At 56.2% G+C, this 15684-nt stretch overlaps 1 protein-coding gene across 3 annotated transcripts in view; it reads left to right on the top strand.

Annotated features, from left to right (window-relative positions):
- DIP2C (disco interacting protein 2 homolog C) overlaps positions 1-15684 on the top strand; it is a 251485-nt gene that overhangs the window by 221661 nt on the left and 14140 nt on the right. For all 3 annotated transcript variants that reach the window (XM_041767644.1, XM_041767645.1, XM_041767646.1), the window contains one exon: positions 8235-8296. In XM_041767644.1, the coding sequence (XP_041623578.1) occupies positions 8235-8296 (62 nt within the window). The remainder of the gene's footprint in view (positions 1-8234; positions 8297-15684) is intronic.

The following is a 15684-nucleotide window of genomic DNA, read 5'->3' on the forward strand; positions in this document are numbered from 1 at the left end:
GGGCAGCTGGAGGGACTCACCGTAGAGACCATCCAAACCATACGGCACAGCGTAGCAGGGTGGGTGGAAATCCCGTCCTTCAGCATCCCTGCCCAGCGCCCCCACCTGTCCAGAGGGGAGCATGCAGATGCTGGTGGCAGCAGGAGAGCCGTGAGAATCACCTGAGGATCTTTAGGCCTCTAGGAAACAAAACAATGGGTGTCTGCAGTATCAGGGGGCCCTGGAGGAGAAACCATTCCCTCCGAGGGACTATGGGCATCAGTGGGTAGAAGGCAGAGGTGCTTAGGGCTGAGCAGAGACCAGGAATGCTGGGTGGCTCCATCCAGGCAGCCCCAGGTGGCCCCCCTTGCGCCCCAGGGACAGAGGTGGGGCAAGAGGTCTGAGCACGTGTGTCCCAGGCCCCTGGGCCTTCACCACGTGCTGCATTTTGGCCTCCACAGGCCGGGTATTGGCTGTGGGAGGGAGAAGGCTGCAGTGAGGCTGGAGGGAAGGGAGGACCGCCTTGTCCAGCAGAAAGCTGGTGTCCGGACTCTCAGATCCACGCTCCTGGTCCTGCCCCCAGCCATGAGGCCAGCCTCGAGTGGCGTCTCAGTGGAGCCATTGAAGAGCCCAGACCCCTGCAGACGGCACAGGTCGCCAAGACCCTGAGCGAGACCAGAGAAGGACGTGCCCATTGTGGGGCATGCGGGCTTTCTACTTCTGTCTCCCCAGGTCTTTGAAACCGTGTTTGTCACACAGTGAAAAGCTCAAAGAGGAAAGGACATGTAATATGGGGCCCGAGGAGGATGTAGAAGCCATCCGTAGGACACACGCTGGAGTTAGCAGAGACTCCGAGGCAATTACGAGACGTAAGTTAAAGAGTGCAGTTGAAAAGGCATGCGCTTTGCATGAAAAGCTGGAGGACGTCACAGAAAGGTCACAAGTACAAGAAAGAACCATATGGAAATGCTAGAAACGAAAGCCACAGACACAGAAGATTGCTCGTGGTTCCAAAGGGATACTGGATGCAGCCGGGAGCAAACTTCCAGCCCCATCAGTGGAAGCTCTGCAAACACACACAAGGAGAGCAGTGGAGCAGTCTGCGCAGTCCCTGGGGCGGTATCACATCCCAGAACGGGATCCCAGAACAGGAGGGCAAGGGGACGGAGACTACGAACGATGTGAGACCTGAGGGAGGACTGATGGGAGCGAGCAGCCTGCAGACTCGACATCCCTGTGAGGGCCGAGCGGAGCAGATGCCAGCACACCTGGGCGCGTCCTCATCCAGATGCTGAGAGCCAAATTAGAGGTGGTCCTAAAGCAGTCACCTGCCTATATAGACGACGTGCAGAGGAGGAAGGACAGTGCACACAACCAACACCACAGACGCAGAGGACAGCGGAGCGACGCCTAGAGTGCATGGACCGCAGCAGGTCTCTGAGAGGAGCTGAGCCACGTGGTCAGAGAGGATGGTGGTGAGGCAGCTCGGGTCTGTAGGAAGAAGCCAAGAATGCTAGAGAGAAGGTAAATCCAAGGGAACGTTTGGAATTTTTTTCTATCAATATATAGGTAGGTAAATAATTTAAATTTCTTTAAAGCCTGTTAAGTATTCGAAGTGGAAAAAGACCATTGAGGCATTTGTGGCCTGAGTGGCTGTGGCGCCCGAGGTGATGAACCTCAGGGTGGACGGAGGTGGATGGAAAAATGCTGCTGCTGGTTCATAAGGCGCATTATGTGAAGGTGGATCACGAGGCACGTTGATCTCTACGTCAGCCACTAGAGAAGGTTGACCGCCCGAGATACTCCCCCCAAGAAAGGACCACAAACGAAAGGGACAAATACACGGCCAGTCGCATCCACAGTTAAAGTAAATGAACAAACAGGCCAATTAAAAGGCAGAGATGGGAGGCTGAAGAGATTGAGCTCCGTGCAGTTGGAGGAGAGACCCCGTAGCTGCGAGGGTGTCGACATGTTGAACATAAACACAAGGTGAGAGAGGACGACTGGCGTGCTGTTACAGACCCTGAAAGCGAGGGTGTCTGCTTCATGATGATTAGGGGCGCAGTTCACTGTAAAACGTGAAAGTCCTGAATGCAGATGCACCTAAAAACTGAGCTTCGAAGCTTGTGAGCAACACTGACAGAATTAAACGGAAAAAAGACCAAATCATAGTGCTAGTTGGAGACTTTAACGTCTCTCCCTGTAACTGATAAAATAAGTAAGAAAAAGAGCACAGAGGTTTTAGCAGCACATGGCCCCACTCGATGCAACTGACCCTCACAGACACCCTACGGCTGGGCCTGGATCGCATCCCTGAAAAAGCCGTATCTTAAAGCCTTACCCGCGCTGTGACTGGAGACGTGGCACCCATGAAAATGTAATAAAGGTTGAGAGAGGTCCTGGAGGTGGGGACCTAATCTGATAGTCCTGGTGTCGTGACGAGAAGAGGGAGGGAAGTGAGGGCTTGTGCTCCCCGAGCTCACACGGCGAGGGAGGCAGCGGTCAGCAAGCCCAGGATGGGGTGCTCACCGGAGCCCACGCGTGCCAGATTCTTGGTCGCAGACCTCCAGCTTCTGGAACCGTGAGGAAGTAAGTTTCTGTTAAGGCACATGGTCTGTGTATTCTGTGGTGGCTGCCCAAGCACACTCAGACGCCAGCTGATGCAGAGTTGACATTTTTCTCAAACATGAACAATTCCCAAGAAAGACTATGGAACAGTTTTCAATGAGTAATAAGTGACCACAGTCACACAGTATACTCTGTGATGTAAATATGCTAGTAATAACAGGAAAATGGCCAGAAAATCCCTAAATATTTGAGAATTAAGCAACACATTTCTGAATAACCCATGAATAAAACAAATCATGAGGAAGATGAGAAAATACTTTTAAAAGATTGTTAATGAAGACACAGTGTATCAAATTTTGTTGGTTGCATGTAAAGCAGCGCTCGGCCATAAATGTTTGTATTAGGAAAGAGGCGAGTGTAAAATCTTTTTTTTTTTTTAAGATTTATTTATTTATTCATTCAGAGAGAGAGAGACCCAGGCAGAGGAAGAAGCAGGCTCCATGCAGGGAGCCCGACGCGGGACTCAATCCTGGGTCTCCAGGATCACGCCCTGGGCTGCAGGCAGCACCAAACCGCTGCGCCACCGGGGCTGCCCACAAGTGTAAAATCTATTTAAGCTTCCACTTCAAAAAAAAAAAAAAATCTAGGAAAAAGGAAAAAAATTAAGACCCAACGTTGAAAATAAAAATAAATATGGAAATGAGTTAAGTAGAAAACAGACCAATGGAAAACTCAATATGGTGAAAAGGTAATTTTACAAAAATAATAAATTTGGTAAACTCCTAGTGACCCCGATTACTAATAAGCGAGAGAGACAGACTGCTGATCCCATGTCAGGTGTGGACCGAGCAGTTTCTGAAGCCTCGTCACTCTGGGATGTGGGATAGTGCAACAACTTTGGAGACAGTTTGTGAACTTCTTGTACTGTTGAACGTGGACTTGCCACATGACCCAGCGGTGCTCTCCTGGGTATTCATGTATGAGAAGTGAAAGCACACACCTCCCCAGGGGCCAACGCACACATGTGGATGGCAGCTTCGTTCATGGTCACCAAGAGTGGGAATGGACATGTCATGTTCATGGAGTAAACGAGTCCATATATTTTTTTTTAAGATTTACTTATTAGCAGGGGGAGGGGCAGGCAGAGGGAGAAGCAGACTCACTGCTGAGCAGGGACCCCAACACGAGGCTTGACCCCCGGACCCTGGAATCGTGACCTGAGCTGAAGGCAGGTGCTTCACCAGTGAGTCAGTATTTTTCAGATGACTTTTTTCCCCCAAAACTGATCAGTCCCAATCAAAATTTAAGAAGACTTGTCTGGAAGAAATTGACAAAACGCTTCTAGAGTTGTTAGGGAATTGCAGAAAAGAATAACCGGTCTTGAAAGAGAAGGGTGTCGGAGGACTTAGCTTCCTGATGCTGAAACTGCCTGTGAAGCTTTGCTAGTCAAGACGATGTGTACCGGGCAGCCCGGGGTCTGATCCTGGAGTCCTGGGATCGAGTCCCGCATCGGGCTCCCTGCAGGGGGCCTACTTCTCCCTCTGCCTGTGTCTCTGCCTCTGTGTGTGTGTGTGTGTGTGTGTGTCTCTCATGAATAAATAAAATCTTGAAAAAAAAAAAAAACCTACAGAAAATGCCATTTAAAAAAAAAAAAAAAAGACGTGTACTGGCATCCAGAGAGACGACCAGAGAGAAGCAAAACAACAAAAACAGCAAAAGTGGAAAAAAAAAATGAGAAATAGACCCATGTCACCAAGTCCACTGAATAGAGAAAAAAACCGTGTTTTTGACACACGTTTTGGAACAACAGGATTTGGATGAGTGTAAGTGAGCCCGAACCCTTCCTCGTAGAATACACAAAAGTCGATTCTGGGTGGATCACAGGCCTGAGTGAGGGAACCGTTAGGGTGCAGCTTCCGGGAGAGGCTACCAAGGCCATCGTCCTGCCCCGGGGTGAGCACGGCCCTTCTCAGACAAGAGGCTCCCTTGTCTTCCTAGTTGGGCCACGAGTGAGGGGTTTCTTGCCACTGATTCGTCATACGATCGTGTTTTTCTCCTTTGTTCTGTTGTAATACAGTAAACTGGACTGATTGTTTTTAAATGATGAAGCAACCGCATTCCCGAGCAAAAACACGCGTGGTTACGACATCCTCTTTTTATGTGTTGCTGCTTGAATACGCGCTGTGTCGTCTGCACCTTACCCCACTGAGCATGGTGAGACAGGCGTGGTAGCAACTCCGCCAAGAGGCTGGCCTGCTCCGGGTCAGCTGCCGGTGCGGCCACAAGGCTCACGAGGCCCGGGGCGTGCATCGTGTCCCCCGGGCGCCGCCTCCCACAACCCCCACTCGGGGGTAACGTCCCTGGCCCCTGCCGCAGCCAGCACGTGGAGAGGCCCACGTCGGTGTGCTGGAAACATGGCTTTGCGCCCCTCGTGCCGCTCTGGGGTTAAAGTGCTGGCTCCAGCCGCTGCCGGCACTCCAGGGATCGTGGTGAGCGCTGCTCCTGGCCGTGATGCGTTCCGAGCACTGGGCGGGTTTTCCCTGCTGTGTCGGGGATGGGAGTCTGAACACCTGCGGCTGAGATGGAGATATCACACACTTGTTCTGGAAGTATCTGACGCCTGACTGACGTGATACTTTTATACCAATAAAAAAAGTGATTTTTGGGATGAATATGTGCATACGCAGCATATTTACAGCTAAATTTTAGAGGGAATCCTCTTTTTTTCTGATTAACGTAACTTGAAATTTCAAACGTGCTCTGTCTTCATGTCTGAATAAGCTCCAGTTGGAATTAGTGAATATTCTCTTTCCTGATGATCCTTTTTGCAAATCTCTGATGATCTTTGACTACTTGGGGCTCCTTTATGCATTGAAGAAGAATCTCCACATTGAAACTCCAGCTTACATTCTTTGGCAAAGTGAAGTTAATTTTGCGCAAGTGAGGAAATTTTATGTTAAATACACACTTCCTCCTATCTATGCTGAAATCTCAGTATTTTGTACCTTAGGGTTTTTCAAGTTTGGAAACACCTGTTTATTAACTCTCGGCCGCGTTCTTTTTTTTTTTTTTTTTTTTTTTTTTTTTTTTTTTTTAATTCATATGAGAGAGAGAGAGACAGGCAGACGGAGAAGCAGGCTCCCTGTAGGGAGCCCGATGCAGGACTCGATCCCCGGCCTCTGGGACCAGGCCCCGGGCTGAAGGCGGCTGAACCGCTGGGCCCCCCGGGCTGCCCCCTCTGCCGCATTCTTGGTGTACCACTTCTGGCTGCAGCAGCCCAGCTCCGCTGCAGGGGCTGACATGTCTCCTCTGCGCCCCCGCAGGTAGGAGGCTGATCCTAGTCATCCCTACTGTTCTCTAGGATACAGCACCTGGAGTTACATTAGCTTAGAAAAAACGCAGGCGTATTTTGTCCCAGGTAGCATTTGGGATCCAAGGAGTCATTCAGTCTGGGCAGATGCAGTGGAAGTCCTGAGCCCGTCCCTCCCGCGGTCTGGCTTCTGTGTGTCCCCAAGCCAGGAGGGCCTGCTGGAGGCTGCTGGATCTTGCTGCGGTCATCTCTGCGGAGTGCCTGGGATGAGCACAGGGTCGGGGGTGGGCGCCCCAGGGACCCTCCGACTGCAGTGCACCTGGACAGCTTCCTGTGTGTCTGTGCTTCCGAGGAATAGACCCCGCACTCACCTAGGGGGACACGTGGCCTCACGAGACTGACGCACGGTGCTTCCTGACGTTTCTGCCATGTAGGAAATTTAGAAGGGGTGGACCTGGGCACCCAGACCATGGAGGATGACAGCACATTGGAAGGAAGCGTCCCTGTGGGGCTGATGCAGGGCAGGTCCTCGGGGGAACATCCCTGCAGGTGTGTGGGGTGACACAGGGCAGGTGCCTGGGAGGGGGGGAACATCCCTGTAGGTGCGTGGGGTGACGCGGGGCAGGTGCTCAGGGGGAGGAGGGACATCCCTCTTCAGAGAGCTGACCGTGACCATGTGTAAGCTCAGTGCTTGGTTCCCTGGAGCTTGGAACATCCTTGGGCGCCTTGTCCTGTCTGTTCCCTCGAGGAGCAGAGGTGGACGCTGTGGCTCAGGTGCGGGGCATGCAAGCTCACCCAGGGTTGTCACACAGACATCCAATGACCGTCGACCATAAGCAGTGAAAACCCACGGAGAGCGACCCCGGACTGCCCGGAATCCCTACCCAGAGCCGCCGTCCAGCAGAGGCCTTCGTGTGATGTGGCCGGTCACGCTGTGTGGGGTGGGGTGCATATCCTCTGTGCCCTGTCCCGAAGTGAGCTGGAGAAGGAACTGCGGCATTGAGAACGTCGAGAGGGAGGAGAAAGTCCTGCTTTGTTCAGAGCAGTCCACGTGGACGCCGTGCCATTGGGCGCACTTGCGTTGCCAGGGGGAGCAGTCGGCGGTTGGGCACGAGTCACCCTCCTGCCTCCCTCACAAAGGAAAAGATCTGAACGTGTGGCCACTAAACATCTGCTCCTGCCACCGTCCTGTGTGTGGGGAGGTTTCCCGGGGCCTGCCCCACGGCGTCCCGCGGCCTGGAGCTGGTGCGGAGCCGGGCAGCTGCTGGGGCCGCACTGTAGGCCTGGCACCCGCGTGTGACAGCCGTGTCGGTGGCACCTGGCGGGTCAGCGTTTCTCTGCCACCTTGGGGCCTGGTCCGTGTGACTTCACTTCCCACGTTTGGTGGTGTGTTTTCGGACTTTTCGATCGGCCTCCTGCGGCCCTGCGTTTGCGTTGCCTAGGACGCCGGCCCCGTCTGAAGGCTGCTGCGCTGAGCAGCGAGGCTGGGAGGTGGTTCTTGGGGTCCCATGGGGCGTCCGCTCCGCACGGGGGCTGACGGGGGTGCTGGTGTGTCCCCTAGGGGAGAGCCCGGCGGCGGCAGTGTTGGGGGCGGACGCTGTGGCGAGGCGTCTTCATCCCACTCTTCGGAGGTGCAGGGTGAACGCTGTCTCCTGGAGAATCTCCGCGTATTCTCCGAATTTTCCATGAGGGGCTCTGTCTGTTTTTGGAGTTTCGCTCGGGTGCCGTGTTTTTCTGCCCACGGCTTCACATGGCCTTCCCGAGACGCAGAGCTAGACGTTTGGTGTGGAACGTAGCTTCTATCACGTGGCTCCCACGGGGTCAGAAGTCACCCCAGCATGTTCTGAGGGGATCTTTGGCGCCAGGACCAGCACGTGGACCCCGTGTGACACAGGCAGCTCGGCCACGCGTGCCCCCAGCTGTGTACTGTTGATAAACTGTGTCACAGGCAAAATCTACCTCCCTCGGCTGGAGGGAAGCCAAGGCGCAAGCGGAGCTAGAAGTGTCTCTGAAGACCCGCCTCCTGGGACGCCCGTGGTGGGAGCCTCTCAGCCAGCTGTGCCTCCGTCCTCCTCAGCCTGCCCACGGGCACCTGGGCATGGCATGTGGCACACCTCTTCTCTCTCACTTGTGTAAACGGGATTGGCGGTCGAGCCCCGTGAAAGCCCAGCATGCTCCCAGTAGATGCTCCTTTCAGAACCGAGGTTTCCAAACTGGACACGAACACGTTTCTTGGAGACAGGTGTGGGTTTAGTGCTTTTTAGTTCTGTTCAGTTTGAGACTTTTGCCAAAGAAATCCTCCCTAATGAGTAGGAAGCACAGAGCCAGGTGCCTCCCACACAAACTTGAGTTAACCGCGCTGTGTCCTTGCTTGCAGGGGACCTCGGGACCTGACCCAACCACCGTCTATGTTGATATGAGAGCTCTGAGACACGACAGGTACGATGCACTTGTGGGTTGGTTGGTTGGTTGCCCAGCGTGCTGGGGCCGCCTCGCGAGGGACGGAGCAGGGTGTCTGGGCTTTGGTGGATGCCGCCTGCCGGCAAGGCGGAAAGCAATACCACTTGGCCTGAACCGTGACATGTCTGCACCCGTGTTTGGTTCCCAGCGGGGCGGTCCACTCTGCGCTTTGACGCCGACGGGCTGGGGTGGCCGGAGTCTCTCCTCTACCGGTCGGGCCGGAAGCCGGCGGTTCTTTCCCTGCCACTGTAGCTGGCACTGTGCCGCACCTTATAAAGCGACCGGCACGCTGCCCATGTTCCTTTACGTGAATTGAAATGTTGTGTAAAGGTGTTCCCGTGAAAAATTAAAACACGAGTGAAGTTACCTTCTGTTGCAGCTTCCCAAGCAGCCTTGAGCAAGAACGAAAGGTGAGCATTTGTAAGTTTTCTCAAGTGGGGGAAGGAGGTGGAGACGGAAGCAAGATGAGAACGTGTCAAGGACTGTCTGCCCCGTCCAGGAGGACCTGCCAAAACCCCCGAGGTTCCCTGCTGAGTAGATGTTACTGTCTGGGAACGACAGGGGTGCCCGTGCCTTGGTTATGTGACGGGGCAGGTGGGGGCACCTGTGCCGGTGTCTCCCAAATGTTACTAGCAGGTGCCCCGCGGGGCCGCACACTGTGTCTCCTCCTTTGCTCGCCTACTGACAACAAAGGGAAGGAAGGAGCTCATGGTCACAGCCGGTGGACGGCAAACTCGCCCGGCTGAGTGGGTTGCCTCAGCGGGTCCCTAGATGACAATCCTGCACGTGAGCTGGGGCAGGGAGGCCGAGGAGGGCACCGGCGGGCTGTGCACGTGCCAGCACACGTTCCCAGCAGGGCTCTCGGGCCCCGTGGACATCGGGCCACCTCTGATTTGCACAATTAAGGGAGTAGTAGTATGGCTGATGTCCCAGGGATGGAGGCCAGGGGTGCAGCTGAAAATGCCCTCCGGCACATGGGACAGCCCCACGCCAACGATCCAAGAGCCAGTGTGCCGAGCCCCAGGGGTGCGTGTCGCATTCGCCCAACCCTGTCCCGTTGGAGCCTGCCTGGCCTCTGTGGCCCTTGTTCTAGACCCTACTGGTCCAGGAGGCCAAGGGCACAGCCTAGCACGCGCCCACCACACCGTGCCCGCTCCCCTGCCGCAAAGTCTAGCAGAATCGTGTCCACGATTTGGAAACTTGCTTTGAAGAGTCACAGTAACTTGACCAGGAGCACAGACCTTTCTAAATGTAACTTTAAGGGTTTAGAACGAAGCTACTTTACTCTCTACAAGTTATTGGAAATAACATTATACATTTTAAATTTTTGGAAGGTGAGCAGTAGCACCCCCAAGAATCCGTTTGAGTAACATTCACACAGTTGTGTGTGGCCTGGCCCCAAAACATGCAGGGGTCAACCCTGGGACCAGTTGGGTAGAGATGCGACCCTCTGCCAGAGGACGGACAGCTTACTGCACGAGTGGCCATCAGAGGACAGTTAGTCTCACTCTGTATCACGAGTGCCCCGGAGTCTCGGGGGTGTCTGGCTTAGGGGACCAAGGGTTTTCACTCCTGGAGCAGAACAGAAATCGCAGGCACAACTTCGTAAAACTTCTTTGACCAGCGCTTCTGAGGTCTTCAGCAGCAGAGCCTCCTGTGGTCGGGGGCCCGTGTGGCCGGGAGCTGAGGGAGGCCTGAGACCCCGCAAGTTTGTGCTGGGCTTGCTTCCTTGGGCCCTCGTAGTGTGGTCTGTCCCCAGAGCCGCAGTTGCCGGGAGCCCGACCCCCCATCCCCATCCCCAGAGCCCGACCATGTTCCATGAACCCCCCATGTTCCTGGAGCCCCCATCTCCAGAGCCCGACCCCCCACATCCCTGGAGCCCCCATCCCCAGAGCCCGACCTCTGTGTCCCTGGAGCCCAACCCCCACGCCCTTGGCGGCTCCTGCACCACCAGCTCTCCAGCACCTGCAGCTGAGCTCCGGGCCGGCCAGGCTGTGTCGTTGGCTAAGAGGCTGCTCACCCCTTTCCTGGAGCAGAAGCTTCCCTGGTACCGCCGCTCTCCCCCGTTAGGCTCCTGCGTCCCAAGGCCGCAGCTCCTGCCAGGAGTCACGCCCCGGGGCCTGTCCAGCATCCACGGCATCCCAGTCTGTGGCTTCTCATGCTTTCAAGCCCAGGGCAGTTCAGCACCGTCCTCCCGGCGTGTTCCCCAGAGCAAACCTCATCCAGCTAGAACTCTCCAGCCTCCCCTCGGCCCTTTACCACCACGGAGCCAGAAGCGTGTTCGTTGCGTCTCACGCGACGGATCGGCTGTGGGACGCGGCTGATCAGAGTTCAGGTCTGGGCGGGCTCTGTGGCCCCGGTGTCCCTGTGCTCAGAATGGGCTTGGTGACGCTGCCCTCGGCCGGTGAGGGCGGGGGTGTGGAGGCTGTCCATCCTGCGCTGGCTGCCGGAGTGACCCAGGGGCAGGGGCTGGCCTGGCGCTGGGTCCCGCGGGGATGCAGCTGCAACAGGAGAGCCGTAGGTGTTGGCTGTCTCTTCATTTCTCACCGTTCGTGTAAAATAAAGACAGGGCTGTGGTCCTGACTTGAGACGCACTGAGACTCAGGCACATTGGTCACTCTCGGGTTTGTGTAGCCTGTCCACCAGGAGTCCCGGGACACCTGTTTGGCCAGGACCTAATTGACCTGGAGAGGGTTGACGGCCTGAAAGTGACCATTAGTTTTTAAAATCCTCTTTCTGATATGTCCACGTAGGGTGAATTCACGGTCTCTCAGCCACTTCCAGTTGGGTCTTTCCTTAAGCACTTGGTTTTTGCAGACTTGAGGTAGGAAAGAAAGAACGTTTTCAGCGTTTAAAGAGGAGTTAAATCGTACAGACAAACGCTAGCATAAAGCTTCCGTACTCCTCACCTGAGGCCCCAAGTCTCGGGAAAACACGGGGAGTCCGTCAGTTCCTGGTCGGTGGTGCCCAGACCCTGAGGGACGGGCGGACATGTGTGCTTAGGCCTGTGATCTCGTCCACGGCAGGAGGGGCCTGGGGGCAGGCCGACCAGGGAAAGGGGACCCAGCTCGTGGTCGGCTCCTGGCGTGAGCGTGAGCAGTTCCTGATGTCGGACGCGGCGCAGGACCCGCCCCTCCTGGGCTCCGTCCCGTGAGCCGAGTGATGACCGTGTAGGTCAGTGCATGTAAACGATGTGTCGCTCCTCTAGGCACGTGCGTTCTGTCGGCAGTTAGGGACTCGCTTGTCCGTCTCAGTGTTTGCTGCCCCCTACGTCCGCTGCTGGCTGTCCTCAGAAGCGCCCACCGTCTTCTAACACACCGTCTGTCCGACGTGGTCGTGGCTCCGCACTCCGGGTTGAGATCAGGGCCACAGGGGCAGGTCCTGAGGAGGGTCCTGAAAACCCGACTTCACCGACAGAGAAAACTGAGCAAGAGGGAAGAGTTGACATTTGTGAAGTGTCTCTCGTAGTAGCGGGTGAGTTCCCGCCTTGTCTTCCCTGCGAGCCACTCTTCCCTGCAGCTGGCGGCTTCCATGAAAAGACACGGTTCCCTTCTCTGTGGTTCTCGTCTTCAGCACCCAGCCCAGCGTAACACGGCCGTGGGCACCCCAAGCTGGTCCGGGCAGGCAGCCCCCTAGCTGCGGCCGAGGCGGCCCTGGGCAGGTGGGAGCAGCGCGGGGCCCAGCCCTGCAGCCAGGACCTCGGGACGAGCGAGCGCCTCCCCCCACATCTCTGAACGTTCTCCCGGCCGGCATCCCTTAAAGCCCGCTGCTAGCTCAGATCTCCGCACCTCGTTCTGACACTTGCCGTCCTGTCGGGAGAGCCACGTGCGGGTGCCCATCCAGGCAGTGCCACCTCACACCTCGCCCTCACCCCCCGCCCGCCCCCACCTGGTTCTGAACCATCCGGTGACGTTTCTGAATCCCTTCCACAGTTCCAGAGTTGGTTGAGTTTTGACGAAATGTTCCTTCTTTTTCTACAACATCTTAGGTTCCTCTGAGAAATTGTTCTGTGGTCTTTTTTCAGTAAAGATCAAATTTAAATAATTAAAACATAACGTATTGACTTGGATAGTTTTTGTTCCACTGGCTTGTTCCCTAAATCTTACCCCAAAGCCTTTTACCAAATCCTCTAAATTGGAGCTGCAGGTAAACGATAGGAAACCCAGTTACGCTTGAATTTCAGATCCATGAGGAATCCTCTTTCTAGAACAAGTATGTCCCAAATATGCACGGGGAGGCATACACTTCAAAAGTGCTGTTGATCTGAAAATCATATTTAACCAAGCGTCCTGGATTGCTCTTTGCTCGTCCCGGCCCCCCAACCCTAGACCCAGACGTCCATTGTGTCCTCACAGCCACCACGTCACAAGTACTGGGTTTTCTTGGACGTACCAGGACTGGCTTCCCATCCCCCTGGTCTCCTGGGGGCACCTTGCCCTGCAAGTTACCGCCTCACATGGTCGGTCCTTCAGGAGCCATGAGCCCTCCCGGGGCGGCTGTGAGGGCCCCTGTCGTGTGGCGGCGGGCCTCGGGCCTCCGAAGGAGCAGGAAGGGGTCTGGCGGGCCCCCCACCCCGGCCGGAGCGCCCGTCCCTCCTGCACCTGCTCCGTGACACCAGCCGTGCAGAGAAAGGCCACTCGGCCCCTCGGCAGGGCACGCGCTCCGTCATCACCTGGACTCTGGTCCCTCCTCGGTCTGTGGTTTCGCACACGCACACTGCGATTCTTAATTGAGTGGCCAGGATTGTGGGTAGGCGCGTGTTGCCCTCAGCCCTTCCGGTCAGCCCTGAGGAAGTACTAGAACGCCCCAAGATAATGTCTAAGTGATGAGGTCCTAACTGAGTAAACGTGTGTGACGTAGTCACCCTCTTAGCATCTTCGGGCGCGTTAGGTCCATCCACCGTGGGGCAGCCGCCCCGCCACCATCCCCGCGAACCGAAACTCTGTCCCCAGCAAAACTAGCGCCCCGGCCCCCAGCCTCCTTCCCGCCCTTGTGGCCCTGACGGCCCCAGGTGCCTAAGAGGGCCGTATGGCGCCTTCCTTCTGCGCCCGGCTTGTTCTCCTGAGCAGAGTTCTGTAGGTGTGTGCGCCAGGGCTGGCCCCGGGAAGGAGGCGGGTGGCGGCGGCCACGAGCAAAGGGAGCTTAGATACGGGGCTTGTCTTGGGTGGGAGCAGAGAGCGGGGCCCTGCACCACCCACCAGACTGTCGTACACAGAGCCCGGGTGGGCTCCAGCATGTCTATACCACGTTCCAAGGATGGGGGCCGGGAGGAGCCTCCGAATGGCCAGGCCCGGCTCACGGGTCCACCAGGGCTCACGACTGTTTGAGCCCATCCCCTTCCGGGTTCGTGCACATCGTAGTGTGTCAGGCTGCAGGGATGGGCCGCGTTCTGCTTGGGCTGTGCCCACCTCTGCTGCTGTAAACGATGCTGCTGTGGACGGCACCCAGCGCTCTCCTCCGGATCTGCTTTCAGAGTCTTGAGGCGTGCGCACCCAGACATGCGGCGACTGGGCCATATGCTCGCCCCATGTTGACCTTGAGGACCCCCTGTACGGCGTCTGGGGTGGCTGCACCCAGGCGCGAGGCTCCTGTCTCCACGTCCTCACCAACACCTGTTGTTTCCATTCCCTGGTAGCAGCCGTCCTAGCGGGGCTGAGGCGGTTCTCACCGTGCTGGATTGGCGTTTCCTTGATGACTGCTGATACCGAGCGTCTGCTCACGTGCTTATTGGCCTCTTACAAAGAAATGTCTAGTCAAGCCTTTTGCCCATTTTTAATCAAATTGTTTTTAGAGTGGTGGATGTTCTGTGTTCTGGATATTAGGCCCTTCTTGGATGTGTGACTTCCAGATGTTTTCTTCCATCCCATGAATTGCTTTTTCATCTGTTGACTTCATTCCTGGCACAGTCTTTAATTTTGGTGTGGTCCAGTTGATCCGTCTTTTGCTGCCGAGCTGAGATTCTATTTTTTAATCAAATTTGAGGTTGTGAAGCTTTTCTCCTAAATTTTCTCATAACATTTTTGTACTTTCAACTTTTACATTGTTTTTGATCCCTTTTGTTTAATGATTTTAAATGGTATTTTAATTTTAATTATTATTTTTCAAGTCAGCTCCATGGTAGGCTTGGAGCCCAACGTGGGATTTGAACTCATGGCCCTGAGATCAAGACCTGGGCTGAGGTCAAGAGTCAGACGCTAACCGACTGAGCACCCGGCACCCCTAGGTGGTATTTTTTAAAGGCGGGGGCTGTATTTTTTTTTAAATAATGATTTCATAAAGACAGAAGAGGTTTGGAGATGTTCCTCATTAGAAGCTAAAGAGATGTGACAACCGAGTGCAAACCCTGGCGCTCAGCGGGCGGGACGTGAGAGGGAAGCGGTCAGGCTGTCGTCGGGGCAGCGGACAAGTGGAGGAGGAGCGCGGATGAAGCTGCTGCGCCGGCACTGGGCTGCCCGGTGTCGCCATGCCCCGAGCGTGTGGAGGACTGAGGGGGCAGGACATATGCCATCCCGCCGGCGCTCGGAGCATGTGAGCAGGACCCCGCACAGGCAAGGAGGCGGATGGAGCAAGACTTAGCAGGTGCATCTGATGGAAGGTGAACATGTTCTTCGTACTCTCCGTTCTTGCGAGTCTCCTGTGACGTTGACACGACCTTCAGGGAAACTTTCGGAGGAACGATGCGCAGGACATATCGAGTCCACACATGGCTCGGAGCGGGAGGGCAAGAGCGTCGTGAGGACCGCTGGCGTGGAGCAGACTGCGGGACGCCCCCGGGGGCGCTCCGCGGGGCCCTGCCAACTCCAGCCGTGTGTCCCCCCACAGGACGTTGCCGTCGCAGGCCCGCGTGGCTGGGGTGTGAGGCCGCCCAGGCAGCAGGAGGGAGGCGTCCGTGGAACACATGCCCTGGACGGGACGGGACCAGAAGGGCTTCACCCAGTGCTCCAGGTCCCCAGGCTCCCTCCCACGGAGCAACTCGCCCATCCCCTCGAGGCTGTCAGGCCACCGCCCAGCTCCCCGGGGACCCAGAGGGGCCTCCCCAGAAGCCGAGGACGTGAGACAAAGGACGGACTCGAGTTGACAGTGCTGACTTGGCCCGTGGCTGCGGCGGCGGCCCTCCCACCCCACAGTCCGTGTCAGTGTCCTGACACGCCCGCGCCGCGCTGTCGGGGCTCGGGAATCTGAAGCCGTCCTCAGAGTAATGCTGTCGGTTACGAGAGAAAGCCCAGAGGTCTGAAGGCAGGGGTTCGCGGGGCCCGGCCCACAGCCGCGGCCCGGTGGCCCCTGAACGCAACAGGAAGAAAAGGACCGCGGGCTCCTTCCCACCCGAGGAAAGACGAGAAAACCCACTCCTCGGGATCCGGAGGGCA

Source organism: Vulpes lagopus, chromosome 8, assembly GCF_018345385.1.
Source record: "Vulpes lagopus strain Blue_001 chromosome 8, ASM1834538v1, whole genome shotgun sequence".
NCBI lineage: Eukaryota > Metazoa > Chordata > Mammalia > Carnivora > Canidae > Vulpes > Vulpes lagopus.